This window comes from Podarcis raffonei, chromosome Z (assembly GCF_027172205.1).
Source record: "Podarcis raffonei isolate rPodRaf1 chromosome Z, rPodRaf1.pri, whole genome shotgun sequence".
Classification (NCBI taxonomy): domain Eukaryota; kingdom Metazoa; phylum Chordata; class Lepidosauria; order Squamata; family Lacertidae; genus Podarcis; species Podarcis raffonei.
In genome coordinates, this window is record NC_070621.1 from 21914914 (window position 1) to 21939691 (window position 24778).

General features: G+C 44.0%; 1 protein-coding gene across 3 annotated transcripts in view; it reads left to right on the forward strand.

Moving 5' to 3' along the window:
- AMOT (angiomotin) overlaps positions 1–9127 on the forward strand; it is a 68343-nt gene extending 59216 nt beyond the window's left edge. For all 3 annotated transcript variants that reach the window (XM_053374441.1, XM_053374440.1, XM_053374439.1), the window contains 6 exons: positions 1151–1300; positions 3025–3215; positions 3882–4004; positions 5599–5831; positions 6829–7065; positions 7864–9127. In XM_053374441.1, coding sequence (XP_053230416.1) covers positions 1151–1300; positions 3025–3215; positions 3882–4004; positions 5599–5831; positions 6829–7065; positions 7864–7964 — 1035 coding nt within the window. In that variant the 3' untranslated portion in view covers positions 7965–9127. The remainder of the gene's footprint in view (positions 1–1150; positions 1301–3024; positions 3216–3881; positions 4005–5598; positions 5832–6828; positions 7066–7863) is intronic.
- The last annotated feature ends 15651 nt before the right edge of the window (positions 9128–24778 follow it).

Genomic DNA, 24778 nt, shown 5'->3' on the forward strand with positions numbered 1-24778 from the left:
TTTCGGAGACTATAATGATTTGATGCATAAGATCCCTGTTGTAGAAATGGCAAAAATAGATACTAAACAAACACGAGTGATGATCATGCAATAGAATATAAAGGAGGCAGTGGGAGACTTTAGCATTTTTTCTTTGTATGGATATTATCGTGTCCATTTAATGTATATTAATGCAAAATCAATAAAAAGATTAGGAATGAGGAGAGAGAAGTAATGCTGGACCAAAGCACTTGGCTGATGAAATACTTTTCAGTCATAGCAGGCATCTCCTTGAAGCAAAATTATTTCTGCTCTTGGAGAGGCCTGTGATGTTTAGCTGGCTCGAATCAGTTACTTTAGTTGGTTTAAGAAGGGTTTGATCAATTAAAAGTGTGTCTGCAATGAACATCAGTTTACAAAAAAGATAAAACAATTAAATTAGCAATACAAAAAATCAACACCCATAATTTAGAATTTCCAGAAAGTTAAAATAACAATAGACTAAGAACAGATTAAAACTTGTCAAGTTTTAATGTCAAGTTTCTAAGCAGTTGGGTAGGCCTATCTGAATAATAATGTTTAGCACGTGCCAAAAAGCACTGTGAAGGCGCCTGCCTGATGTCAATAGGCAGGGAGTTCCAAAGTGCAGGTGCTGCCATACTAAATTGTTTGAATTGTTGTCATCTGCTCTGGGACCTCTTGGTGGTGGTGGTGATGATCATCATTATTAATGATGTTTTGGACTGCAATTCTCATCAGCCCCAGATAGGATAGCTGTGTTCCCATCACCAACCCCACCAACATAGGACTGTCCAGGCTGGGGATGATGGGAACTGTAGTCCAAACCAGCTTGCAAACTCTCCAGCTGGTCAGTGGGTGTGAGAACAGAGTCCTGGGCCTTTGACCTGACCCAGCTGGCTCTTCTTATGTTCTTATAATGTCCTGCATGCAGTGCCTTACCACTGAGCTACAGCCCTTCCCCTGATTTGGGGGGACAGCAAAAGGGTGGTTGTTGCCCTCCCCCTGCTGTGCTTTTGGGATGACTGGGAGGAGGGGGGATCTGGGTTGCTGCTCTTGACGAAGGCTTGCTGGAGCTAGCAGGTGCTGTGATGCTTCTGGATGCTGAAGGAGCTTCACCACCTACACTCCCCCCACCCTTTTTTTCTTTTAGTTGAAGAAGAAGCAGGTTTATGTTGAGAAGGTGGAGAAAATGCAGCAGGCCTTGGTTCAGCTGCAGGCAGCCTGCGAGAAGCGCGAACAGCTGGAACACCGACTACGGACACGGCTGGAGAGGGAACTCGAATCCCTCCGGATGCAGCAGGTAAGAGGATCTTAAGCAGAACTCCACCTTCCAACTGAGTATTGAAAGTGTTGGTGCTGCCCTTTAAAGCCCTAAATGGCCTTGGCCCAGTAAACCTGAAGGAGCGTCTCCACCTCCATCATCCAGACACCAGCTCCAAGGGCCTTCTGGCAGTTCCCTCACTGCGAGAAGCAAAGTTACAGGGAACCAGGCAGAGGGTCTTCTCGGTAGTGGCGCCAGCCCTGTGGAACGCCCCCCCCCCCGTCAGATGTCAAGGAAATAAACAACTATCTGACTTTCAGAGCACATCTCAAGGCAGCCCTTTTTAGGGAAGTTTTTAATGTTTGATCTTTTATCATGTTTTTAATATTCTGCTGGGAGCCACCTAGAGTGGCTGGGGCAACCCAGCCAAATGGGCAGGGTATAAATAATAGGAGGAGGAGGAGCTGGGCTTCTGGTTTTTAAAAAGCCCTAGTGAAACTTATTTAACCGACTGCTTTTTTTGAAAGGAGGTGAACACACACAGGAACCTAACCCTAACACCACGTCAGCTGCTTTGTCTCTCTAGCTCAGTATTGTTTACACTGACTGGCAGCAGCTCTCCAGCATTTCAGGCAGGGAATCTTTCCCAGCCCTACCTGGAAATGGGATTGAACCCAGGACCTTCTGCATGTGGAGCAGACACTGTGCCACTGGCCCTAGTTAGCGACTCAAGAGTGAGCGTTTGTTTTCTGTTAGGAGACACATCACAGGCGCCTTTCCTTCTGCTGCTTCGTGCACTGTTCATAAAGTGCCTCTGTTATGTAATGAATTTAGTGTGTGTCAAAGCAGAGCTTCCAGCTGAACAGTTGTCAGGTTGTCCCACTGCGTGGTTTTCAGCCCATGGTGAGATGTGTGCATTTTTCTTACTAGGGGATAAAAACTGTTCTGTCCAAGTGACCCACAGAACGGCTTGGTCCCACAACTGATAATTAGCACACTTCAAACTTGCCAAGCAATCCAACATTTGGCTGACTTAGGTGAATCAGACTTTATTCTCCAGGAAGCCACAGAGTTAGCAAGTGTAATAATAATGTGATCAGTGGGACAGTCGCTCAGTGTCCCCAGTGTAGGCACACCTACAATTTTATAGTAATGACGGAGCTTGCAGGTGGAGAACACTTTTATTTTTGCATTTCTTCGATACTTATAAATGGAATATTTGTATGAATCAATGCCTTGTTACCCCTTCTGGAGCTGCACTGTACAGGCTATGATGTCCTATGGTTTATCTTTATCTTTATCTTTATTTATAACCCACCTTTTCCCCAGACTGGAAAAGCCAGCTTACACGAATTAAAACAACTCTGATAAAATGCAGAAGGCTAAAAACATGAAAGATGATAGTTTAAAAATAATTAAACTCTAATACAATTAAAGCAATATAAAAACAGGTCTATTGATAAAAACAGCACAGTCAGTCCCCAAGAGACTGTCAGAATAAAACAGTTTTCACCTGCCAGTGGAAAGACAACAAGGAGGGAGCCAGTTTGCCTTCTCTAGGGAGGGAGTTCCAGAGTCTGGGAGCAGCCACCAATAAGGCCCTCTAGGTTTACATTTTCAATTCATTGTATTCTTTCCCTTTGTATTATGTTTGCACTTTTCAACGAATATTTATCCTGAAACAAAAAAATGTGTTCAGTGGGGATTTCTGATATGGCAGCAGCCTTCGTTCTAAGCAGCTTATTGGCTCATTTCATCATCAGCGCCAGGGGACGTCTCAGCCGGCCAGTGTCTCTGAATACAACGCCACAGCACTTATGGAGCTCCTGCGGGAAAAGGAGGAACGGATTCTTGCCCTGGAAGCAGATATGACGAAGTGGGAACAGAAGTACCTGGAAGAAAGCGTCATGAGGCAGTTTGCATTGGATGCTGCAGCTACAGTTGCTGCCCAGAGGTAGGAAGCGGAGTTGATAGTACAGAAACCAGGGGAGAGGAAATAATATCTATAGAGCCCACGTCCCCACAGTGTTTTTATTTATTCATTTCATTTCATTCATGGAGTATGGCTCCGTAGACTGATGTGCAAGTAAGGCGTGTCTGTTTCAAGGGCCGAAGCATATTCTGATGGAAGCCACTGAGGTCACCTGAGCCTCAGACGACAGCAAAGGATGCAGAAGCTGTGTACCCACTCCTTTAGAAGAGAGTGTTGTTTTCCTCTGCTTTTAAAAGTGTTTTAAATTTTTTTTGCCCCTTTTGTTCTTATTTACTTCAATTCGCTGTTATACTCTTAGTAAAACATATTTTAAAAGAAAAAGAAAAAAAGAGTGGGCAACCTCCAGGATCTCATTATTATGAACCTGGCTTGTAATAAAAGTTTGTGTGCTTTTTCATACAACCACAAGGGCTAGTATTTCTAAATTTCTCAATAAAACTCAGTCTGGCAGCCAACCAACCCTTGCGTTGTGTGGCAACATGGGCTTCTTCAGATACAGGAGTTTGGCTAGCATTTGGATGAGGTTCAGCTCCACTGGTTACACGCAGGAGCTCCACTGCAATGAGTTCTGTTGGGTAGGGATCCTGCTAACACGCTGCCCAGATACTAGTCCTGCTTGTTTTTCAGGGACACCACTGTCATCAGCCACTCGCCCAACGCCAGTTATGACACCTCTCTTGAAGCCCGCATCCAGAAGGAAGAGGAGGAAATCCTGATGGCTAACAGGAGATGCCTAGACATGGAGGGAAGGTAAACTGCAGCTTGATCATTTTTCTTGTGCTGTTCCTTCGTATCAGTTTTTAAATACATAATTAATTAGGATAGGAAACGTTTCTTCTCTTCACACACCCACACCCTTTTTCCTGGAGTCAAAACTGATATGCTGCACAATCCATAGGGTTGCAGAAAACCTTTTTTGTGGGAATGATACTTAACACAAGCAGGCTTAGTAGTACAACACCAGAGGAAGAGATTTTGGCTAACCAGGTGGCTCCTCCACTCCCAGGATCGGATAACTTGGTCCATGGAAGAGGAGCGTAACTTCTTTGACGTGTGTGCACATACCCAACTCCCTCCCTCCCATAAAATTTCTATACTAAATTGTAAAAACAAACAAATCTCAAACCAGTTTACAAAAAGAACAAAAAACAATAAGATTGTCAGTTAAAAACAGCTGTTCAAAACATTGAAAAAACACACAATTAAAATCAATGATAAGCCAGTTTAAATCACATTTCAGCATTCTACATATCTGGATAGGCTTGCCTAAACAAAACTGTACCTGCCTGATGTCAAGAGACAGGGAGTTCCAAAGTGTGAGTTCTTACAAATGTGGAACAAGTGTTATGTTGCAACTATAACAGTGTAAAAGCTAGATATTTCTTGGTTCCTCCTTCCATGTGAACATCCTTTGTGTCCAGCATCAAACTGAATTGCTTTGAACCACGTCTGAACACTGCCCGGCAAGTCTCCTCTTGGAATGTGATTTTTTTTGTATTAAAAAATGCTTCATTTTCAAGAACCTTTATAGTTTCTCTGGCTCTTCTTTCTCTTGCCCCTGATTAGAAACCCCATTGAGCTTCAGACCTGTCTTGCCAATTGTATTTATACCAGCGTTAATTAAATTCAGTCACCTTCACATTATGTATAAATTTGTAACACGTGAAATTTAAGCGTTAGTTGATGAATGCTTATATTAATTTAAAATGATAATCTGATTATTCCTGTTTCTATTTGTTCTCTCATCTATTTATTTATCTCTTATCTTTTTGGCTTATTAATAATCAGTTCTTTAACATAAAATTGTTGTTTTAATATTCCTTTTTCCTAGGAATTAAGTGGTTGATTGTTGTTGTTTTACGATTTTCATACACATATTAATAAACTGATATTTTGTAGTTATTTATCTCTGTGGATTAATAAAGGACATTGAGAGTAGTTAACATACCATTTCAGGATCAAGAAAGTTTATGTTATTTGGAAGGGGGATTGAATTTCTGTTTCCACATTGGTTAGATTTTTCTTGTTTGCAGTGATAAAATTGTAACTTTTATATTTACAAAACAATAGCAATTATTTAAAGAAAAGTCTTGCCAACCTGGTGCCCTCCTGATGGTTTCTTGGACCTCAAGTCCCATCAACACCAGGACAAATTATCTGGGGTCTTCTTGAGTGTAGCAGGACATCCCCCAGCTCATTTGCAAGAGCCCATGGGCTGTCAAGCATGCTATTGACAGACCCATGAACTCTGCCCAGTTTTCTTAATATTTGGGAAGAGGGATGCAGTCAGAAAAAGCCTCAGGATCACTGATATATTGATGACTGTCCTTTTGCCCTGTCCTAGGATCAAGACACTCCATGCTCAAATCATTGAGAAGGATGCCATGATTAAAGTGCTCCAGCAGCGTTCCAGGAAAGAGGCCAGCAAGACTGACCAGCTGTCTTCCATGAGGCCAGCAAAATCCCTGATGTCCATCTCCAACACTGGCTCAGGCTTGCTCTCCCATTCTTCAACACTGAGCAGCACACCCATTCTGGAAGATAAGAGAGAGGACAAGAGCTGGAAGGGCAGCTTAGGTGATTTACACGTGTGTGTGTGTTGTGTGTGTGTGGTGTGTTTTCACAAATCATACATGGGATCTGAGCAGTCCAGTTGACCAGAGATCAAATCCTGCCTTGCAGGACCGGCCCTATCCTTAGGTAGAATTTAATTTTGACATCGGGGGCATGTATTTTTAGAACTTGTCCCCATGGAAGTGACGGAGAGTCAGCTCAAACTGCCATCTTGATTTATCGTTGTATTTGAACAATCACTGGAATTTTCTCTCTCTGGTGCCAATATGTTGACTCCAGGCTCAAATACCTGCGGCAAGGGGTGGGGTGGACACATCTTCCTGCTTTGGGCAGTGAGGAACACGACAGCCATCAGTGAAACACATACACGGCAGCACAAATGCATCTTTTCCCACTCTGTACTTCTGGCTGTGCCATTATACAGTGGTACCTCGCAAGACGAATGCCTCGCAAGATGGAAAAGTCGCAAGAAGAAAGACTTTTCCGTTTTTCGAGGTGCTTCGCCAGACGAATTTCCCTATGGGCTTGCTTCGCAAGAAGAAAGCCCATATGGAAATCTCCGGGGACCTCTTTTAAAATGCTGGCGGTCGGGAGCAAAGACTTTCGCCCACCGCTGGCCTTCAGAAGAGGTCGGGGGACAGACTGTCCCCGGACCTGGTCTGAAGGCGGTTTCCATAGGAACGCATTGATTGATTTTCAATGCATTCCTATGGGAAACCGTGCTTCGCAAGAAGAAAAAACTCGCGGAACGAATTAATTTCGTCTTACGAGGTACCACTGTAGTCACTTGCCTAAGGTTGTACTGTTGGAAATGTGTGTGTGTTGTGACCCTCTGGAATGCATACTTTAGTAAGGCTCTTGGCTCTTTTTTATTATTAAAAAACTCTACATTGCCTTAACAGACTGGGTGCTGTGGGATGCTCCCAGGGAGCAGAATATAAGACGAAGCTGGCATCATGCGTCTGGTGTGCAACTGCCTTGTCCTTTTTCTCCCCTTCAGGTGTTCTGCTGGGAACAGAATGCCGCTCCGAATCCATTCCTTCCACTCCTTCGCCCATCCTCCCCTCCCCTCCACTGCTGTTTGCGCACTCCAAGACCGGCAGCCGAGACTGTAGCACTCAAACGGACCGGGGAAGTGAGCAAAGCAAGGTCTCCGCCTCCTCTTCCTCCTCTGCCTTGCCTCCTGTGCAGGGGAGGCTCCCTGCTATGAATCTGACCTACACTTCGGACAAAGCAGGTAATGAGGACTTTCCCCTTGGCTAAGCCAGTACTTAAGTATAATGAACAACAATAATTTAAAGGCTTTCAATGAGTTAAAGTGACATTCTGCCCAGGGGCCATACTGGCTGGAGATGATGGGAGTTGCCGTCTAAAATATTTGGAGGGCATCAGGTTGGGGAACAGCTTATCTCACCAGTTAAATCACTTAAAGATTGCAGCCCTAGTTGGAAGGCATTTTGCTAGATGGAAACAAGAGCTGGAAAAGTATATTTTTGCTCTATAAGATGCACCTTTTCCCTCCTAAAAAGTAAGGGGAAATGTGTGTGCGTCTTATGGAACAAATGCAGGCTGCACAGCTATACCAGAAGCCAGAACAGCAAGAGGGAGCGCTGCGCAGCACTCCCTCTTGCTGTTCTAGCTTCTGGCTTAGCCCCTCAGTCCCTTCCCCCACCTCCCGGAAAAGCCCCCGAGAGCCGCACTCCCTTTAAAAAGCTGCATGAAGCATGCGTGCGGTTCTTGGGTGTTTTTCCCCGAGGAGGGAGAAGGGCAGCCCACAAGCCTACAAGTGCCACACACATGCTCCACGCAGCTCATGAAAGGGAGTGCTGAGCAGAGCCTGGGGTGCATACAGGCTCTGCTCAGTGCTCCCTTTAAAGAATATTTTTTTTTCTTGCATCCCCCCTCTAAAAAGCATCTTATGGTCAGGTGCGTCTTATGGCGTGAAAAATACAGTAGTTGTCAATTGGCTACCACCCCTATAAACTTATACACACCCCGCCACCTTTTAAACTTATTTCCTTCTCTTGCTTTATAGATACACCAGTTTTCCATTCCAACACTCTAGAAAGGAAGAACCCAGCTCAGAATTTGGGGCAGGACCTCAATGATGCAGAAATGGTGGAGTATCTCATCTGAAGAAATCAAAAGCTGAAGCAGACTAGCAAGAAGTGTCTCCGTACCCCTCCCCCTGTGAAACTTTTTTTTTTTTAAGCAGATCATAGTAAAGGAAGCCAGAGCTTTCTGCTGTTTTGTATATATATATATTTTCTCAAAGGTATGGGCAGGTTAACTTATATTTTGTTCCAAAATTATTAAAGTAGTTCTGGTTGTTGTTTTTTTAAGAAGGTTCTTTCCCATACCTTCTTTCTGTTTCTTTAAAAATACTGGATCTGATAGCATCTGCATAAAAATTAAACCAAGCTCCTAAATGCACTAAATTTTTGAAATGTCAGTATTTTTTTTGTTATTAAAAAACAACAACCCTGTGTTGTAAGGAAAGTAAGGACCTTATTTAGACGTTGACGTCCATAATGCCTTTTTACAAAGCCTGTTACTTCCCAGGTTTCTCTTTTTGCCAGATGATTACATGGTGCTGTCACTTTTGAGTGTCGTTTAAGTGTCCCAAATATTCAGGGGTCCCTGAGAACCATTGTACGTATGGGACTCCAAAGGGTGGGACGACATTTTTTCACGTTCCTTGCCCTCCTTATGAGAGTGTCCGTTTTCACAGAACATTCCAGGACTAGAAAAAAATAAGTTGATTTCCACAATGTGCCTGCACTCGTTTTTTTGTTTTTTTAAAAAATACATCTTATTGTTCATATCATTCTGTCCTTTTGTTAGATACCCCAAGATGTAAGGGGAGTTTTCTGTTTATTTCATATATGTCAAAGGGCTTCCTACCCTTGCAGCAGGATGAGGAATAATGCATCCCATTCAGGATTTCAGTGAACAAGCTGTGAGCCTTTTCTCCATGTTGTTCTGCTGTTCTGTTCCGTTTAAACTGCAGCCATTCAGCTGGCTTGACTGGAGTTACTGCTAAACTAAGCAAGTGGCAGGGTGTGTCACCAGACAGAAACTTGATTTTCTGTGTGGCCATGCTGGGAGTTTTCCCTAAACCATATTTTTGCCTCTTCCACATGCCTTCTTCGACTATAATCGATTCATTCCAGAAGTTAGCAGCTTTTTCTCTTAAAATAATTGTATATTTTGATGTAAGAATGTAGTGCCTTACTCAAGATAATAGTTACACTGGGGTCCTTTTCTAAATAAAGTAAAGCAACCCTGCAGGTTGAAAACCTTGCATTTTCCTGAAAACTCTCATTAATCTTCTGCACGAATTTAGAAATTATAATAGATTCATACCTAAGGTTTCAGGTTTTCATACCCATACATATAGACACACACCTGTAACTTGCATTATTTTGTTTCTTGGGAGCTGACATAAATATTGCAGCACTAGGTAGCAAACTTTGCAGGGATCGATTTCAAACATGCATTTTAAAGTTTGAAAAATGAATGTGTTTCTGTCGTACATGTTTTTAACAACTGCCAGCACAGATCCCAAAGTTACGTATATTAGAGAAATGAGCAGATGTGGAGGAGTAACTAGATTATGTCATTCAGAGGCAACAGAAGGAACCCTTGAACAAAATGTAAACTGTGGGTTAAGTTGTGTCCGAAGGGAAGTGCCTTCTGAGCGTCAGTCTACTCTCCTTTATCCAGGTGCCTCCCATCCTGTGGTAGGTGAGAGAGCATGTTGCATGCAACCTCTCCTTAGCATCTTCAGAAGATCTGAAATGGCATAAAAAAAAGTGAAGAATCCATTGTGTCCTATGGTGCCTTTTGAACTTCAGGATAATTTCCCTTAACAGGGACAAAGCAAGTGATCTTATACCATATAATTATTTGAGAGTGTACTCACCCCAGGCCAGTGGAAGGAGTTCTGGAGGGCTGCAGGTTCGTCCCTGAAATGTTGTGCCAGGCTGGGTAGGAGAAGGAGATTTCTCTATGCACATTTGGGGACACCCTGATTTTTTATTTTTTGCAACTCTGCTGCTGCAAATTAACTTCATAGTAGCTGGGAGTTTTGTGCAAGCAAGTGAGGTTTTCCACTAGTCACCCACTCTTTTCATTATGCTAATTATGGGACTTTGGGAATCTGCCTGGTAATTAGGAAAATTTGTTTTCCTCACATGTAACTTTTGGCCTGCTGTGGAATTAAGTTGGAAGTTGACACTACTTAGAAGAAGTTATGCTGCGCAACGCTCCTTCTTCTGCTTCTCTTTTCCTCTGTAAAATTTATTGGTACTGGACATGAGGCAAGACAATATAAAACTGATAACCTTTGTGCTTGAACCAAATGTTAGACTAAGAGTTTTAACACAAACTCGGGTAATAGAAGCTATGCTGTAGATGAGTCTTCCCCAGCTGGGAACACCACAACTCCCATCTTCCCCAGCCTGCATGGCCAGTGGGGAGGGGGGACAGTAGTAGTTCTAAACATCTTGAAGGCACCAGCGGGGAAGACTATGTGTAGATTGTATAGAGGAAGGCTTTGTAGTTTTTCTTACGTGTTGCAGGGGGGTTGGACTGACCCTTAGGGTTACGTCCAATCCTATGATTCTGAAAGCAAATCAACAGGAGTTGCGTTCCCCCCAACCCTGTCGCAACACTCCAGGGGTCTTTCCTGCAACTTCTTCCCACTGGGAACAGACCCATTAGACCAGATGATTCAGGAACTGGTTGTAGGGGTGATGCCAACATCTTGTGTCTCCAGTCTGTTGGAAGGAGGGAATTTGCGGAACTCTGAACATGTTGAATGTCTTCGCTTGGTGCCTCTCTCTATATATATATTTCTTCTCCTGCACCAGTATAGGAATGTGTGTATTATTATTTTTTATGTCTAGACTGTAAACCTCATGACAAAGTGTACCTGTACTGTATTTATGGAGAAAATAAAATTGTTTCTGCAAATAGGTTTGCTTCAGACTGTTTTTATCGCTTCTACTTTTTCAGTATCCACGTCAGTGTTTAGATGGTGGAAACACAGTGGTGCCTCTGGTTACATACTTAATTCATTCTGGAGGTCCGTTCTTAACCTGAAACTGTTCTTAACCTGAAGCACCACTTTAGCTAATGGAGCCTCCCACTGCTGCCGCCACACGATTTCTGTTCTCATCCTAAAGCAAAGTTCTTAACCTGAGGTACTATTTCTGGGTCAGCGGAGTCTGTAACCTGAAGCGTATGTAACCCGAGGTACCACTGCATTTGCAACAGGGGTGGCTAACTTGAGGCTCTCAGGATTTGAACAGAGGACTGCAAGGGCCTAGTCCAGTGTTTCCCAAACTTTTTGGACTACAACTCCCATCATCCCTAGCTAGCAGGACCAGGAGTCAGGGATGATGGGAATTGTAACCAAAAACCAGCTGGAGACCCAGGTTTAGGAAACACTGGCCTAGTCCAGTGTTCTAACCCAGGGGTAGGCCATGTGGTGGCCTGCAGATGTTTTGACTACACCTAACATATAGAGGGGCCATTACTGCTCTCACCACTACACCACAGTGGTTCTTAACTCCAGTTGTACTCCAGCTCCCAGCCGCCATGCCCATTGATCTGCCCAACATATCTGCAAAGGTTACTGAGAAAGGTAACACAACACATACTGAGAAAGGTAACACAACAAATCTCAGAGTGTTCTCAGGGATCAATGCAAAAGGTCCACTCTGTCCCCCCCTCCAGCAGGCATTGATGTTTGTGTTTTTCCTGATGGGGCTGTTGTGCCTTTAGTAGTGCCCTGCCCGATTTGTGTCAGATGACACTTTCGCCTCTTCATGCATTTTAGTCTCAGGAAATCTCGCCTTTTTAATTTCTAGCTATTTGCCTAAAATCAAAGGAGAAAAAACGTTCGCAAGCCTAACCACTGACACAGAAAATTGGCAGTGGGGTGATCACCACCCCTCTTGAGTTGATTAACAGTGGCCAACAGAGCAAGGCTCTTAACTCTAGAAATTGGTCACCTTTTATGTTGCCGGGTTGATTCTTACCCGCTTCGACTTCACTCTTGTGGCCTGACTTGGGTAAGTTGGCAACCTAGATTGCCCAGGTTGCTGCTCACCCCAGTCCAATAATCTCTCCCCTTTTGCTGGCAGAGCAAGCGGGGCTTAAGCTCTGCCCCACAGCAGGTCAGGATAAACAATTATTTATCTTTCGTTTCATTATATATATTTTTACACCATCGGATTGTAAGGGGGAGGGGAAGCCCTCAAATCCGTTTACAAAAAAAGATAAAATAATAAACTTTATCAACAGGAAGAACCAGTGCTATTTTCTTAGAAAAAGAGGTGCTGGAACTCACCATGAACACCTCTCTTGTTCTCTTATAATGGCAATGGTGCCCACCTGATTTGAGCTCCTGCTGGGGGGGGGGACCCAGGGAATAATGAATAACAATGTAAGACTTTCAAAAAGTTAAAATAGTAATAGACTAAAAACAGATTAAAGCTTGCACCAACTTTCTAAGCTTGTCTAAAAAATGTTTTTAGCAGACACCAAAAGGAATGCAGTGAAGGCTCCTGCCTGATGTCAACAGGCAGGGAGTTCCAAAGTGTAGGGGCTGCCACACGAAAGGACTTGAGTTCCTACAAATGTGGCATGGGTGCTATGGTACCTGTAGTAGCTGCAGAAGTGGGCCAGAGCAAACTACAATTTTTAGCCATTTAAATTATAAGAACAGAATTTCACTGACTTACAATTGCAGCAACCTCCTGCTAGCTGATGTTATGTGTTTGTCATTAGAGAATGTCTAAATCAGCTTTTCATTATGTGGTGTCTTCTAGATGATTGGACTACAACTTCCATCAATCACTACAGCTAGGTAGTCAAGGGTGATGGGAATTGTTCAAATCATCTGCAAGGTGCCAAGATTTCTGGAAGGCTGGTCTCAATAGTAGCTTTGTAGAGGGACGCGGGTGGCGCTGTGGTCTAAACCACTGAGCTGCTTGGGCTTGCCGATCAGAAGGTCGGCAGTATGTACCGCTCCAACAGGAAGGTAAACAGCTTAGTCATGCTGGCCACATGACCCGGAAAAACTGTCTGCGGACAAATGCCAGCTCCCTCGGCCTGTAAAGCGAGATGAGTGCCACAACCCCAGAGTCTGACTGGACTTAACTGTCAGGGGTCCTTTACCTTTACTAGAGCACTTTAATTGTGCAAATGGCACAATAGAAGGGCTAACTTCCTTTTCCTCACTGACATGGGCTAAAGAGAGACCACACAGCTCACCTTGCCTCTACATCTCTTTGGCTGCGGGGATGATCACAAGACAAAGCATTTTGCATTGGAATGGGGGCGATATGAACATGCACACAGCAGAAATAGTTATAATGGAGCAGGCTGGCCCAATGTGTGGTTTACCGAAACAAGCTCTAACCCCCAAGATGACAGTGGACTTTCAACTTTTGCCCCTCCCTTTCCCTGCAAAAACAGGCTGTCAAGATGTAGGGCAGGTGAGTCCCACACAGCTTTGTGGCTCACATATTGCCCTGGGCCAAAGCTCTGAAAGAGGATCCCTTTTCCTCTCAAGGATGCAGCTGCTGCTTAGGGAAATGTTTGCTGACTCCTTTTTGGCAGAGATGAGAAACCTAAATCTAAATCTTTCCTGAAACATTCATGGGGCAACCAAAACATCCTGTGCATTAGATTCCAGCTTGCAGCTAGAGGAAAGTCCACCACCACAATATTGATGATAAGAAGAAACATAACTTTGGGGTGGAATAACATTCTGTACACATCAGTCATCGAAATTCTCTGCAATAAAACATGAGCCGTGAAAGGATTTTGGCTGCTTAAAAAGGTAAGCTACTTTAAAAGTCAAGGCAATTTCTAGTGCCTTGTCTTATCCATGTAAACCTATTTTAAAATTGAACTTGGCTATGATGGAAGCTGCTGTATAGTGAATCAGAGGTTCATTTAGCTCAGTATTGTCTACACTGACTGGCAGCTGCTCTTTTCCAGAATCTGAAGTCTTGCCCAACCTCATGGAGATTGAACCGCTAAGCTTTCAGCCACATGCATTCATCTGTGATGTATGAACATACACACCTAACCTTTCTACAAAAGTACACAAAGGCACCAAACTGACACACAGTACAAAGCAAGATAAAAACACAACTAAAGACAGGGCAAAATGCAGCCTAAAAACAAAACTCACAGCAGTGAACAGCAGCAGGGTTTGTTTTTTTAAAAGCAGGTCTCACAACGCATTTATGGGACATCTTCTTTGGGCCCTGGGAAAGTCCTCACAAGCCAGAAGAACTTTCCAGGGTGCTCCCCGTTTCCAGGTTCCACTTCCAGACTCCCAGCACCACTTGTGTGCATGGTCATGCGCAAATAGAGTATGCATAAATGGGGAGTTGCCTGCATATAATTATTGGGTGCCAAGATCCAAGTTTGGGGGAAGTATTTTTTGGTGTGAGAACTACAGAAATTTAAAGTCAAAAAATATGCAGTATAGTAAGGAAATATAGAATGTTAGACCTTTAAAATATCCCCTTGTGAGTTCCAAGGTTCCCCTCTTCTCCTAGCAAAGAAAAATACCACAGGTTTTGTAAATTAAAAATGGTTTACTTACAAACTCTCCAAAGAGAGCAGCATTCAGAAATTCAGAAAGAGAGCATTCAGAAAAAGTTGCATAGGCAGTGAAACTAGACTTAGTTCCAAAACAGTAACGTTCCTAAATAATCAATATAGGAATTCAAGAGTTGCTTGTGAGAGCCATGAACCTAAGCTGGAACAACCATTTCCATCAATCAAAATCCATTAGAACTATTTTGTTTAAGTAATTCAAAACAATTGACGAACATGATCCAGTGATATCAGCTTTTTAAAATATTTCGATCTTTTAAGAGTTGCATCTTACACAGGGATTCAGTTCCAAGTGTCCCATGTATCCACAAGAACACATACTTGAACAATCCATATGGGAGCATCTTTACCCTTCTGTAACCCACATGCTGAGAGGGCCTTTTTGCAATGGGTCTGTTTGGCTTACCAGGTGCAAAATGAGCTTTTGAGCTCTCTGCATTGCTTAAGGGGCAGGGCCCTCTCAGCATGCCAGCCCTGCAATATCTTGCGAGAGCATCTCAGAGTCCACACACTGAGTGGGCCTTGCCTGGTAAGCAAGGCAGAGAGCTGAAAAGCTCTTTCCATACCAGATAAACCCTGTGCAAAAAGAGCTCATAAGCTAGGGTTGCCATATGCTAAGGTTACCAGATTTTTTTCAATGAATCCAGGGACACTTTTCAACTCCCTACTAAATAGATGGATTTTGTCAGGGGACTGATCTGGGGACTGTCCTCAGGAAACGGGGACATCTGGTAACCTTACCATATGTTAATATGTCATATCCGGAATACTGCAGTTGGCTTACTGCCAAAGAAAACAGCTGGCTGTAAATTACAAGAAAGTCGTCGTGTTTTCAAGAAACTATAGGACCCATAGATGGTATAATCAGTTGACTGAACAAGTTAAAGTCTTTAAATAGGTAAAGATAAAGGTACCCCTGCCCATACGGGCCAGTCGTGTCCGACTCTAGGGTTGTGCGCCCATCTCACTTAAGAGACGGGGGGCCAGCGCTGTCTGGAGACACTTCCGGGTCACGTGGCCAGCGTGACGAAGCTGCAGCTGGCGAGCCAGCACCAGCGCAGCACACGGAAACGCCGTTTACCTTCCCGCTATAAAGCGGTACCTATTTATCTACTTGCACTTAGGGGTGCTTTCGAACTGCTAGGTGGGCAGGAGCTGGGACCGAAAGATGGGAGCTCACCCCGCTGCTGGGATACTTCGGCCTTATTTTCCAGGCAACAGGGTCATGGGGAGCACTTCAGAAATATGCATACCAAAAAGCGTCCCAAAGTGCCAAAATTCTGACACACTTTTTCCATACAAAAGGTGGCAATCACATACCATCAGCACTTGAAGCCCTTAAAGCTAAACCCCTAGCAGAGTTATTATATGGGGCTCAGATTTGAACAGGCCCTCACCTTGGATCTACAGAAGCTGCTCAATCTAAGTTCCTAAGGCAAAAAAATTCTGTTCCATCCTGTGTTCCAAATGCTTCATTGTGCTTAGAGGGTAACCTCCCCTCTGTTTAATTACAGATTTGGCATAGGACATTTAATTATTGGCTTCGCCTAAATTTAAACCCCACTGGTCTACTACCCTTAGTATCACAAGCTTGTCGTGAGAGTGCTTGGACTAAGTTGTCAACCAAAAGCTTTACTTTTCTGGTTTATCACCACAACAGTTATTAATACTGGACTTCAGTAAAGCAAATAATTTAATTAGACAGTGCATATATGATACTGAGTGACAGAATAATCTGGCCACAATAAGGAAATTTTGTCCATGGTACAGTATGATTATTTTCCAATTAGTCATGACACTTTGGCACCCTATTTGCCAAATTTAACAATTGCAAAATACAGATGCACTTTTCACTTTCACAAGATTGTATTTGAGGGTCGATTTCAAAAAATTCCACTAGAAAAATGGTTATGTCCCTGTGGAGATGGCAGTATTGAGTCAGTGGCTCATGTGCTTCTTACTTGCACTCTTTAAAAAGATTTGAGGAGTGAGGTTATTACCCCTCTATTATTGTTCTTGCCAGGTCGCTCAACCATTGCTACTGTGTTCTTTATTTTAGCAGATCAAGATGAGCAGGTGACAGAGAAAACTGCAAGGTTTTTAGCAGGGGCAATTAGAATAAGATCTGCTATTTGATTGTTGATGTAAACCCCCCAAATGTATTTTCCATAGTTAAGTTTTAACCTGTATCTTCAGTACATTTTATTCAGTTTTATTGCTATGGCTAGTGGCTGATGCAAATAAAGATTCTTCTTCTACTGCAGTTGACAGCAGTATCTGTGCAGGAATCGGTAAAACATCCATGAAAATTTGGACGTATGGCAGTGCATAAAAATAGCTGAAGGAAGGCATTTTCTAAAGTGATTTTGCCCAAAAAGCTCAACAACTTTGGGCAAAGCAAAAAAAAAAAAAAGAAAGCTGAACAACTTTTCTATTCAGATTTTCACTGTTGGAAATATGGCAACCCTATTGCAAGCTCCCTGCCTTCCATGTGTGTGTTTGCAACTGCTTAATGTGTAAATTCAATGTGCATAGTATGCAATCACACTGTACCCCTCCAGTGCTCCCCTGCCAGCCCCTTGCCTCTTAGCGACCCACACTCCCAGGTAACCTCACTGCCCCCCAGGGGCAGACAGTGTCATTTGAAATTTAATATAAGTATCTGTAGGATTCAGCTTTTACTGTAGTAATAAAGTTTGGCTGCACTATGGGGACTGGCACAAAGAGATATTGGATAGCAGCAGACTTCTGTAACAACTGTTAGGGAATTGCCTTAGGTCAGTGACGTTGATGATTCAATTTATTAAATCTGCATACCACCCTTTATCTGTAGATCTCAGGGCAGTTCACAACACACAATTACAATATAAAAAACACAAAATATATAATACAAAAACATTGTGTCAATACCAGGATTTAAGATTCTTGATTGATTTAAGATTATAAGATTGTATGATAAGATGATTGTATAATCTTAAACAGTTGTATTATTTTGGAAAAGTGTGTGTCCATGGCTATCATGAATGGACCGTGCACTTTTGAATCCACCACTACACGACTGGAGGCTGGTGCATCAGGGCAGATGAGGCACTGCCCCACCTCCCCGAGTCTTGATTCCTACAAGCCCACCTCCCTACTTACTTCCAACCAGTCCCAGGGGTGATTGGCCCTCCCCATTAGTCTCAGGGCTCACCCTGACTTTCTTTTCTTGCTGTGTTTCTAGGCAGAGGCCCACACTTTAAAGCATTGTGTCCAATCATTTTTTCTTTTTCTTCCCATTTTGTCCTGCAAAACCTCACTCTTTACCACTGAACTGGAGCAAATGGCAACCCATGGAGAATCTGAATCACCTGTTGTTCCAATTCCAGACCCTCCAAGTCTCCCTGGAACTGGGAAGTGCTTGAATGTGTGCCTCCAGCCCTTAGGACTCTGTGCTCTTAGGCTCCTGGAGAATGTCCTTGGGCAGGTCTGCTTGCCCTTCTACACCTGATCTGCCTGCCTGTCCTGCTCCTCTCCAAGGCAGCCAGTGTGTCAAGGTGCATAGGAAGCTGCCTTATATGCAATCAGACCATTGGTCCATCTGGCTCAGTATCAGCTACATGGACCAGCAATGGCTCTTCAAAGTTTCAGGCAGGAGTCTTCTCCTACTCCTACCTGGAGATTCCAGGGATTGAAACTGGGAGTCTCTTCATGCCACGTAGATGCTCTACTGCTGAGCAACGTCTGTCTGCCTTGCCTCCCCATAACAGGCAGAGGCTGCCAGAGTCTTCATCACCCATTCCTGTGCATTACAAACAGCCCAGGCATCCAAGACAGCCTCCCTTCCTTAACAGTGGAACAAGACTGGCCAAGAGCCCAAGGGCTCAGGGTTAAGGTCAGGCTGACCAGTCAGATCCAGAGAAAAATTCCTTTGGCAGCTGGTTTGTGCAAGCCAGAGCAGACATCAGAGGTGCTCAGTCCTTTCCTGTTTCCCCCCATCTCCCCTCTTGTTGCTACACTGATTGTTGGCTCCATGTTTCAGGAATGTGACTCTTGGCAGAGAGGTTGTGAGGGGATGATCAGCAGGAAGCAGATTGAGGGTGTCCATGTTTGTGTTCTGTGGTTGGCCATGGTGGGCTCAGCTCATCAATCTTTTTGGCAATCTGGTGCAGGTCTGGGTGCTGTCTGGAAATGCAAAAAGGAATGAAGCTGTCTTAAACATCTAAGTTGTTTAACATTCTGGAAATCCATAGGGGGTGGGAGCATCCTCCCCTGCTCACTTCCAACCTTTGCCTGGAAGCTTAATGTCTCACCATAGATGGGCAGAGGGACAGACATTTTATTGATCATGGCTTTGCATGGTCTAGATCTCATCTAGTTCTACAGCAAAATAGTGAGATCCTACATTGAATCACCTACAGCAGGGATCAGCAAACTTATCAGCTGTGAGCCGGTCCACCATCCCTCAGACCTTGTGGGGGGTCGGACTATATTTTTTGGGGGAAATGAACAAATTCCTATGCCCCATAAATAATCCAGAGATGCATTTTAAATAAAAGCACACATTCTACTCATGTAAAAACATGCTGATTCCCAGACCGTTCACAGGCCAGATTGAGAAGGCGATTGGGCCTACAGCATAACCTCATTTTTAAACTTGCTACTTTGGTGTGTGTGTGTGTGTGTGTGTGTGTGTGTGTGTGTGTGTGTGTATGCCTGCCCAGCTGCAAAAATAGTGTTGAGGTCAACTTAAGATACCGTATTGGCCCGAATATAAGCCACACCTTTAAAATTGGAGAGGGGAAAAGAAAAATTACCGTATTTTTTGCCCTATAGGACGCAGTTTTTCCCCTCCAAAAATGAAGGGGAAATGTGTGTGTGTCCTATGGGGCAAATGCAGGCTTTCGCTGACCCCTCTCGCTCTCCAGGCTTCAGGAAGCTATCCGCAAACCTTGCGAGCCCGGAGGGAGTTCCCGCCGGGCTCCCACAGCTTGCGGAGAGCTGCCTGCATCCCAAAGCCTGGGGCGCGCAGCGGAGTGCACCCCGGGTTCGAGCACCTCTCCGCAAGCTGTGGGAGCCCGGCGGGAAGTCAGGCCGGGCTCCCACAGCTTGCAGAGAGCTGCCTGCATCCCGATACCTCGGGTGTGCACCCCGGGCTTCAGGCAGATATCCGCAAGCCTGGGGAGCCTGGCGCGACTTCCCGCCGGGCTCCCTAGGCTTGCGGATAGCAGCCTGTTCTGGGGGCTGGGGTCGGGGGAAGCTCGCCTGGGGGCAAAATAATTTTTTTTCTTTATTTCCCCCCAAAAAAAACTAGGTTCACCCTATGGGCTGGTGCGCCCTATGGGGCGAAAAATACGGTACCCGAATATAAGCCACTCCCTTCATTGCTGCTCCTGGCTGCATATGGGGGGGGGCACGCTGCATTGCTGGCGGCCTTTCCTCTTCCTCGCTCTCTCCCTTCCTGGCCTTGGGGGAGAGGACAGGGGACTGCCCGTGGGGAGGGTGACGCTTCACTGCGCTCCTGGCTGCATACCGTAAAGTTGTGAATATTAGCCGCACTTTAACTTTTCAGGGTTGGAATTGGGGGGGGGGGAGTGAGGCCAATATGGTAGTCATGGCTGCAACATTTGATGTTTGCTGCCCTGGCTTTTTTTTGGAAAGGGTGGGAGGCAAATCTGAGAGCCAATGTGGGATAGTGGTTAGAGCAGGGGTTGTCAACCTGGTCCCTACAGCCCACTAGTGGGCATTTCAGGATTCTAGGTGGGCGGTAGGGGGTTCTACGGCACAAGCTGAATCCTCCTTCTATCGAGCACTGGTAGGCGGTAAGGAAATTTTACCATCAAGAAAGATGAATTAGTGAGCACTAGGTATAAAAAAGGTTGACTACCCCTGAGTTACCCCTGAGGGTTCAAATCCCCACTCAGCCATGAACCTCATGGCTTGGTTCAGTCCTTGATTCAGTCACTACCTGTTAGCTGAACCTACTTCACAGGATTGTTGTGGGAAAACTAACGAGGGATGGGGAAAATCATGAAAGCCACCTTGGAGGAAAAGGTGGTGTATAAATGTAAAAAAATGTAAGTAAATAACAGTACTTAAGCCTGGCCAGCAGTTGCTGTATTTGTGAGCTTCTAGGGACCACTTTACGTGCTACGCACAAATAGAAATGTTGAACAGCGTGGAGACTAGCAGTTTGAAACAGCACGAAGATGACAAGGCAGAGATGAGCAAGGTGGATCACTCCTTTAACCCCCACTCGAGGCAATAGGTCACCCATTTTACAGAAGGAAAATTTGTTAATTTTTCCAAACAGATTTTACCCCAAAATTTTACCCAGATTTTACAGTGGTACCTCGGGTTAAGAATTTAATTCGTTCCGGAGGTCCATTCTTAACCTGAAACTGTTCTTAACTTGAAGCACCACTTTAGCTAATGGGGCCTCCCGCTGCTGCCGCCGAGTCGCCACTGCGCGGTTTCTGTTCTTATTCTGAAGCAAAGTTCGTAACCCGAGGAACTATTTCTAGGTTAGCAGAGTCTGTAACCTGAAGCGTTTGTAACCCGAGGTACCACTGTACTCTAAAAACTCAACTGATTTAGGGCAGTGGAGAGTGCTTTTTGTGTGTTTTTTTGAAAATCCACATCACTTTATGGCACACACTTTCTGCTTATGATAGTAGGACCCAAAGTATATTTAGGAGATCGATCCTTATCATCCCACCCCTACAAGTTTTGAAGGGAAAGGACCCAGCAAATGTTTTCAGAACAAAACTGTACTACATATAACCTGATGAGAGCTTGCATTTGCTGAATTGAGCTTAGCAGAGGAAAGCTAGCCTGTCAGTGCAAGGAAGGACAGCAGATGCTTCAAACTGTGCTCTAGTATCTAATCTATGTAGATTAAAGCAAAGGAAATGGATATAGATATAGATAAGGCTTCCAACATGGGGTTTGTGAAGGACAGATGTATACAGTGCTCAGATTTTAACCATATACACTCAAAAACTTTTATTTGCACAAATGTAATACAGAGACCAAGTGCACAGAATGGGACTAGCCAATGTGGTGCCTCCAACTGTTGGACTCCAGCTTCCATCAGCCCTTGCCAGGGTGGTCTATGGACAGGGGTGATTGTAGGAGGAAGACCACAGGTCATCCGTGACTCCGTCAGCCCTTGCCAGGTGGTCTATGGACAGGGATGATTGTAGGAGAAAGACCACAGGTCATCCTTGACTCCATCAGCCCTTGCCAGGTGGTCTATGGACAGGGGTGATTGTAGGAGGAAAACCACAGGTCATCCATCCATAGTTAGTGAGTCAAGGACCAGTGATACCATCTTCTAATCTCTTCTTTTCTAATGATGATTAGATGACAGCAGTCAAGGTAAGAAAAGTGAGCAAAGCTGCAAGGGCAGGACTATAGCCACAGGAAGCCTGACTGGTTTCTCTTTTATAAGAGCATTTTGCTTATAACTCTGAGCAAGTCCATCCCCCTCTGCTTTTGCCTTTTCACATTGCCGACATCAGCCTCTCCCAACTTTGTGCTCTCCAGATTCAAACTAATCATCTCCAATGAACAAGGCCATAGTCCAAAAACATCGGGAGGGCACCATTTTGGAAAAGGCTGGCCTGGATGTCCCTGCCGATTATAGATTTCCTTTAAGACGTTGAAAATAGCAGCTCCTTGAGGGCTAGGGGACACTTGGGGAGGACAGGGAACACAGGGTTGTTTGTTTGTTATTATGTCTTAACTTCTTGTCTTCATTTTGAAGAGGTGGGAAATAGCAGCTCTTAAAATTATATAGCTATATGGTTCGAGGCAGTGGTTCTCTTTTCTAGGGGTATTCACAGGTACGCAGTACCAGCACCTCTTTTGTTCTTGTTAAAAAGTGTGGCACTTACTGCAACAACTTCATAGTGAGTACCAGCAGCTCTTTTTCTAGCAAAGAAAGTACAGGTACTGGGCAAAACAATCTGCTATCTACAGAAAGTCTGCCTTGGATTGCCAGCTTTATAAACTGGGTTGCGCTGCAGTTTGGAAGCAGATTTTTTTTGATAGAACAAATTTCTTAAGTACCTAAAAAACCTTGCTGAATAAGGCCAAACGCCCATCTAGTCCAGCTTGCTGTTCTCACAGTACCCAAGCAGATGCCTCTATGAAAACTACAAGTGGAACCTGAGCACAAGAGCCCTCTCCCCACTTGTGATTCTCAGCAATGGATATGCAGAGGCACATTGTCTCCGACAGTACAGGAAGAATATAGGAAAGCTAACCCTAGCATGAATCCATCTGGCACCCATTTATACAGATACTAGTTAAGTGACGTGGTGCTTTGGGGTTTGCTTTTCATCCAGAAGGTAGAACCTCTTCCTTTTTTCCTTGCTCCCCTTCCTTTTCTTTCTAAATATATTGCAATGGGAAAGAATCCAAAAGTTCACAGGAGTGTTGCATTGTGCACTGTGGTGGTGGTGTGGCGCTAATTAAAGAATGTAATTTTGAATGGTGCTTAGCTAGGTGAGAGATTTCTGAACAGAAACAGATTGAATGAAACCAAAATGGGGCCCTTCAAATAAAAATCCACAAACAACCAGTCTTGTAATGTTGTGATATAACATTTATAGAGCTGAAGGCACATTCTTGACAAGATTATAACTGTGGCATACCCGCCAAATGTAAAATATTATGCATTAAAAGCAAATATTGCACAAAGTTGTTGGTTTTTTGGTTTTGTTTTACAGAGCGTATCCTGAAAATCAAGACATTACATATAGTCATGGCAAGAACTTACGATTTTTTCAGCTGAAAATTAAATGCAACCTAATGTGTACTCACAATGGTACTTTGTAGAACCCATAATCAGAGTCCCAAGGAGATGAAAACATTTCTTGTTTCCTTAAAAATGCAGGACAGCTTTACAGGAGAGTGGGAAAGGCCATTCTTATTGTCACAGGTGACCTACAAATCTGGGCTCACCCAAAACATTTGGAAGGCACCCCAAAAATAATAATGGGTGTGTGCACACTAAGCATGTTAGATTTGCTTACTGAGAAGTTGGGACCAGCGGTTGCAACAAACAAGTGAGCTGTCATGTAACTTGTAAAGCAACCTTCAGTCAAGTTTTCAGAAATCCTGGACCTGTGTAAGCCACCAGTGAGTCACCTTTGTACTAAAATACCTACATATTTTATTTTTAAAAAAGCAATGGGAAAATGCTATGTAAGCTTCAACCATCTTCCCAGTTGCAGGAGTACACATACACACATCATGTGAGCATTGAACCACCAATGGAACTGCACTCACTGCATTTTGTTTAGATTATCTTACCTCCTAGTCCACTGGCCTTCAACTGGTAGGTTGGGACCTGCTAGTGGGTGGTGGCCCAATCCAATATGGGTTGCAACAGGGGCACTGCCACCATGAAAAATATGGCAAAAGATTAAGAAATGGGTCCCCAAATGAATGTTCGGGTTAGAAGTAGGTCCTAGGTCTGAAAAGGTTGGAGAGCCCATCAATACTGCGCATTTGCAGCAGATGGATATAAACCAGTGACATCACCAACCCAACTCTTATCTGAAAGCAGTTTTTCATTTTTAAAGAAAACGTAATTGCTTTTAACAGACACACCTAAAAAGAGATGGGTGTACATTTAACTGAATAAATGTACATGTAGCGCTTTAAAAAACTAACAAGGTAGACATCCTACTTGGCAAAACAGGGAGGGGAGGACAAGACAGATGATTAAATCAGCATTCAGTTTGCCAGCCAGCCAAATGTGATCTAGAGGAAAGGGAAGCCCTGACTTGCATTTATGTCTGGATTTACTTTTTGGCTAGTAATTTAAATGAAGCAGACAGCAGAACATCTTGCCTAACAGTGGAGAAGAGCAATAAATAAATCAAATAAAATGTAAATGCATAGCTTTTTCTGCAGCTTTTTTAAAATAGCTTTTTTGATATTTTAACACACATGAGTTAACATAAAACTGTAAATAAATGAAATGTGCTCAAGACAGGAAACAAACCATATTTACAGGCAGAGTACATTTTATCGGACTCACTTGCTAGATCATCACCTTGTCGTGGTGAGTGGGCTTTCACGTTCCTATGACCCTTGTGAGAGAAGCTGTTGGAAGCCTTGGGCTCCCAGCAGGTCCACACAAGGCAGTAAGGTCAAAGGGGAGGAGCTAGGCAAATAAGGATCCAAGAAGTGCGCAACGGCAGAACAGGCAGAAGATAACAAGTGGCATGTTACAACAGCTGTGAAGGCGGATGAAGGCTGCAGCAGATAGGAATCTACCAGTTGTCGTGATACTCATGCCATCGGAATAG